This window comes from Babylonia areolata, chromosome 35 (assembly GCF_041734735.1).
Source record: "Babylonia areolata isolate BAREFJ2019XMU chromosome 35, ASM4173473v1, whole genome shotgun sequence".
NCBI lineage: Eukaryota > Metazoa > Mollusca > Gastropoda > Neogastropoda > Buccinidae > Babylonia > Babylonia areolata.
The window spans coordinates 21226049-21232048 of NC_134910.1; the positions used below are offsets into that span (position 1 = coordinate 21226049).

The following is a 6000-nucleotide window of genomic DNA, read 5'->3' on the forward strand; positions in this document are numbered from 1 at the left end:
AACGAGATTCGCGTGTTGGCCGAGTCAAAACTGAACACTATAAATGATCTTATTTCAAAAGCATTAGAAGATGATAAAATAAGCGATGAAGAATTTAGTCTCATTCTGGCTGAAGTTGAAAAATTCAATGCAATGAAAACAGACATAAAATCGAAACACAAAACTCAGTTGTTAAAGAAAAATCTATTTGATATTCAAGATGGTAAACCATCCAAAAAAAGCAAACTATGTGAACGGTTGATCCAACCTCCTCTCTTTAAGGACCATTTGGCTCTCCATACACCTTTATAAGCCGGTTTTTCGTTTTTATGCTTGAGGGCGGTATTGCGCGGTTTTGGGCTGGGGTCGGTTGTATATAGAACCCCCATGACCGTTTCGCTCCCCCCATACACATATCCAACCATCATATTTTTTTTTTTATCTTGTGATTTGGCTCTCCATACACATATAACTTGTTTTAACTATATATTTTTTTTTATGCTTGAGGGTCATATTACTCCAATATACACAGGTTTTGGTTAAATTTTTTTTATGCTTGAGGGCCTTAACACAAGCTAATACGCCCAAAAAAGTTGTATATAGAACCCCCATCTCTTATACTACTTGACACAACATTACCTTTGTTTTTTCCCCTAGGTAAAAAGTACAAATCTCTTGCACATGAATTCACCACAAACTTTATATGTATTTGCATTTGTATTTATTTCTTTTTATCACAACAGATTTCTCTGTGTGAAATTCGGGCTGCTCTCCCCTGGGAGAGCACGTCGCTATACTACAGCGCCACCCATTTTTTGTATTTTTTCCTGCGAGCAGTTTTATTTGTTTTTGCTATCAACGTGGATTTTTCTACAGAATTTTGCCAGGAACAACCCTTTTGTTGCCGTTGGTTCTTTTACGTGCGCTAAGTGCATGCTGCACACGGGTTTATCGTCTCATCCGAATGACTAGCATCCAGACCACCTCTCAAGGTCTAGTGGAGGGGGAGAAAATATTGGCGGCTGAGCCGTGATTCGAACCAGCGCGCTCAGATTCTCTCGCTTCCTAGGCGGATGTGTTACCTCTAGGCCATCACTCCACTCCTATATGCATTTATATCTGCTTCCACCCCTTATTTTGATCAAAAATATTTCCTTTCTCATCAGAGTTGGGTTCTTGTCTTTTCCCAACGCAAATCTAAGGGGGAAATGACAGAGAGAAAAAGAAACTAGAAACTGGGGACGATGACAATGACAATCATGATCATGACAGTGGCGTTGGCGAAGATATCAACAATAGACTGTGAAGGTGATGAGTACTGGTTTAAAAAAGTTTAAGTGTATGAGTGTGTGTGTGTGTGTGTGTGTGTGTGTGTGTGTGTGTGTGTGTTTCCTTTTGTGTTTTTCTTGGTTGGTTGATTTGTTCTTTTCTTTCTCTCTCTCTCTCTCTTTTTTTTATTTTTTTTTTTTAAGATACTTTCATGTTCCAAGTGTCTTCTATGAGACCAATAATCTATTTTCAGTGCAATCTTACATACAAAAGGATGCTGACACAAACAGATGAACAAATAAACAAGCATGAAATGAAGAACATTCTAAATAAATGTGACAGAAAAGGTTGCATCACAACAAACATCAAAACTATTTGGTCCAGTTTTCACGCTTCTTACGTCAGGATAAAGCATTTTGAAACATCTTTTTTCTATCACATTTATGTAGAGAGTTGAATCAGGATTGCGAGAAATCGTGGGCTTACATGGATATTTATATAGCGCCTGTCCTCGGTCAAAGACCAAGCTCAAAGCACTTTACAAACACAGAGTCATTTCCACAACAGGCTGCCTACCTGGGTAGAGCCAACTGACGGCTGCAATTGGGCGCTCATCATTCGTTTCCTGTGTCATTCAGACAGATTTCAGGCATGCACACACACACACTCAGACAGACATGTAAAATTTTTATGTATGTAAACGTTTTGTTTATTTACCCTGCCAGGTAGGCAGCCATACTCACAAAATCAAACTTGGCAGTACATCCATCCCACTTTCCAGCTCAGTCAAAAATCTCGGCGTTGTCCTTGACAACACACTGTCTGTGCAAAAATTTATCAGTCAGACATGTCAATCCTGCTTCTGTCAGTTGCGACGCATCAGTTCCATTCGCAAAAATCTGTCCACCAACGCATCATATAGACTTGTCGTTTCTCTCATTCTCTCTGGCCTTGACTACTGTAATTCTCTATTGTCTGGTTTGCCTACTTCATCCATTCAGTCCTTTCAGCGCATACAAAACTCTGCTACTCGACTCGTCCTCAGAAAGAAAAGATCTGAGCACACCACTCCTCTTTTGCAACATCTCCATTGGCTCCCTCTCTCACACAGAATGAAGTACAATATCAGCACTCTATGTTATAAATGTATTCACAAATCTGCCCCTTCCTATCTTTGTGGCTGCCTTCACCTCTACACTCCATTTCGCTCTCCACAATCGGCTTCGGATCAAGTCTGGCCTTAAAACCTACCTCTTCACAAGATAGCCTCCCTCCCCTGTTTCTTCCTTGTCTTCAGTTTTTTCAGGCACAGTTACTCTGTGTGTGTGTGTGGGGGGGGGGGGGGGCGTGGGGGGGCGGATGTGGAGGGGAAGTGGGGGGCGGGGGGGTGCGAACGAATCACGTGTTTGTTAATTCGTGCGTTCGTGTGTGTGTGTGTGTGTGTGGTTGTTGTTGTTGTTGTGTGTGTGCATAATTTTCCTTTTAAAGCGACATGAGTATAATCAGTTGCTGAAATCAAAATCCACTATGTATGAAAATGACATGAAAAATAAGATAATTGATAGTATCGATGATTCAAAATCGGTTTGGATAACCATAAAGTTGATATCATCAAGGAAAAGTATTAATGGAAATATCTCAAAGGAAGAATGGCTAAAGTACTCTGCTACAGTATTTGATGCCATGACTACCATGGATCAGAAAAAAGAAATTATCTGCGATGGATGTGATTATGATGACTATATCAATTTGCAGTTGAACAGAGATAATCAGACAGATGAAGCTGGTGGCCCTGATACTTTAATTCCTTAAGTATTTATCTACTCTGCAAATAGTTTAGCACCTTTTCTAGTACGTTTATTTGACCAAGCTTTTAGTGATGGGCAATACCAAGAATCTTGGTCAGAAGCAATTATTCAACCAATTTACAAGAAAGGTAAAAACAGTCGACCCAAATACCTATCGTGGGATTTCCCTTTTAAATGTTTGTATGTAGTTATATTCTTAACAAGTGTCTTGCCACATGGACTGAAGAAAATGGAAGTATATCAGAAGAACAAGTGGGTTTCAGGAAGGATCACTCTACAATACATCACATCTTTACACTCTGTGCAGTCAATCAGAAATACTTGGCACAAAACAAGCAACTTTATGTTGCCTTCATTGACTTCAAGAAAGCATTCGACAGAAACGACTTTTGCCTGTACTTTTGAAGCATGGCTTAAGTGGGAGAATGTTCTATGCAATTTAAAGCATGTACCAAACGGTAAAATACCGAGTCAGAACGTGGTGACGGGTTGGGACTGTCAGATTTTCTTTTTTTGTCAAAAAGGACTCGGACATGGGGAAATGACCAGCCCACTACTGTTTCCCCTATTTATTAACGAGTGGGTACAGTAGTGGTAGAGAAAGATGGTTTTACAAAGCTACGGTGACAAAAATTGTTAAGGTTTACAATTACCTAGGAATTTGGCTCAGCACTCAACTTTCATTCTCTTTCTCTCTGAATAAACATACAAGCAAAGCAAAAGCTGGAATTCTTGAAATATAAAAAACCATGACACTTGGAAAGGTTACTGCATTGCTTGTCTTCAAATTGTTTGCAACAGAAATTAGGCCTATGCTTTTACGTGGCTTCGATTTACATAAATACGATCCTCAGCAGATCTCTAAGATTGTGCACATACACACACACACACATATATATAAATATATATATATATATATATATATATATATATATATATATATATATATTATTTGTATTTGTATTTCTTTTTACCACAACAGATTTCTCTGGGTGAAATTCGGGCTACTCTCCCCAAGGAGAGCGCGTCGCTATACTACAGAGCCACCCATTTTTTTGTATTTTTTCCTGCGTGCAGTTTTATTTGTTTTTCCTATTGAAGTGGATTTTCCTTCAGAATTTTGCCAGAAACAACCCTTTTGCTGCCGTGGGTTCTTTTACGTGCGCTAAGTGCATGCTGCACCCGGAACTTCGGTTTATCGTCTCATCCGAATCAATAGCGCCAAGATCACCACTCAAGGTCTAGTGGAGGGGAAGAAAATATCGGCGGCTGAGCCGTGATTCGAACCAGCGCGCTCAGATTCTCTGGCTTCCTAGGCGGACGCGTTACCTTGAGGCCATCACTCTGAGAGAGAGAGAGAGAGAGAGAGAGAGTGAGAGAGAGAGAGGAGGGGGGGGGGGGTATTGTATTCCTTGTGAAGTGCAGGATAATGTGGTGAAAAGCGTGAATGTGTGCAGGGAAAGGAGGAAGTGTGTTTTCCACTTGGCGACATCATCAAGTTCTTTAGGTCATCAAACCATTTGAGCCTTGTGTATATGTGTGTGTGTGTGTGTGTGTGTGCGTGTTAGTGCGTGTGTTCGTGTGTATGTGCGCGCGCGCGTATGTGTGTGTGTGTGTTAGTGTACGCGTGTGCGCACATGTGTGCATGAGTGTGTGTAGGTAGGTGCGTGTGTCTCAACACCAAAAGCAACATACCGTATGGAGGAGTGGAAGAGCTTCCTGAGTTTGCTCCAGTTGGCGTCACTGGGCGATGCCATGACAATGTCATGATTCGTGATGACCGTGCTGGTGAACAACTGGGGCCGGTCGTTGATGACCTGTTCCAGCTCTCTGGCCGTAAACGCCTCGCGAATTGCACGACTACAGAATAAGTCAAGTCAAAATTCTATACACTTTGTTTACCGGGGAAACTGAAAAGCAAGGAACATGCTAGTCAAGATAAACTCTTTATCTATCTACGAGGCTAATAATAAGAAAGGAACTTTTTTTTTCTTTTTTACGAGGGTGAGAGATAAGCAAGGAACTCGCTAGTGAATTCAAGACAGATTCTTCATTCATGAGGGTGAATAAAGAAGCCAGGAGCATGCTAATAAATTCAAGATAGGCTTGTTATTTATGAGGGCAATTAGATAAGCCAGGAACATGCTGGTCAATAAAATCATCAAGACAGATTCGTTATATACGAGAGCGAAGAGATAAGCTAGTTAGATGTTCCTCAATAAAATTCAAGATAGATTTTTTATCAATGAGGGTGAATAGACAAGCAAGGAACATGCCAGCCAATTCAAGATAGATTATATATTTACGAGGGCGAATAGATTTAGCCAGGAACATACTAGCCAATTCAAGACAGACGGACACACACACACACTCACTCACTCTCGACTCACCTGGAGTTCAGAAACACAATTTTCTGATTGGGCGTCGAGCACATGACGATGTCGCCATACTGTGCAGCCCACTTCTCTGCCTCCAGATGAAGAGTTCCGCTCTCGGCGGCACGTAGCATGGCTCGTGTAGCGCTCAGCCCCCTGGGGCCGGGCGGAAACGGACGCCGCGAAGATCGGTTTTTGATGACGAAGAAAAGCCCGAAGACGGCGGAGAGGAGGAGGAGGGAAACAGCGATGATCATGACTGGACAGGACAGCCTGTGGAGCACAGACACTGAGTTTCAGTCTCAGTTTCTCAAAGGAGGCGTCACTGCGTTCGGACAAATCCGAATACGCTGCACCATATCTGAGTGCTAGGACTTCTTTTAAGCCCGCAGGCATCACAAAATAGTGTGGACATTGACCCATGCATTTAATTGCTCTCTGATGCAAACTATCCAAAACTGTAACACAGCAATAAAAATAAGAAAAAATATAGTTCTGTCTGACGAGATGGCAACATGCCAGTGGAATTTGGTATCGTACCATATTGTACAATCCCAAGGTACAATAAA

The 6000-nt window shown here is 41.5% G+C and overlaps 1 protein-coding gene across 1 annotated transcript in view; it reads right to left on the reverse strand.

Moving 5' to 3' along the window:
- LOC143278012 (cytochrome P450 1A5-like) overlaps positions 1–6000 on the reverse strand; it is a 43209-nt gene that overhangs the window by 36227 nt on the left and 982 nt on the right. The window contains exons 2-3 of the mRNA XM_076583024.1: positions 5447–5704; positions 4752–4916 (exon numbers count right to left, since the gene is read on the reverse strand). Of these exons, the coding sequence (XP_076439139.1) occupies positions 4752–4916; positions 5447–5704 (423 nt within the window). The remainder of the gene's footprint in view (positions 1–4751; positions 4917–5446; positions 5705–6000) is intronic.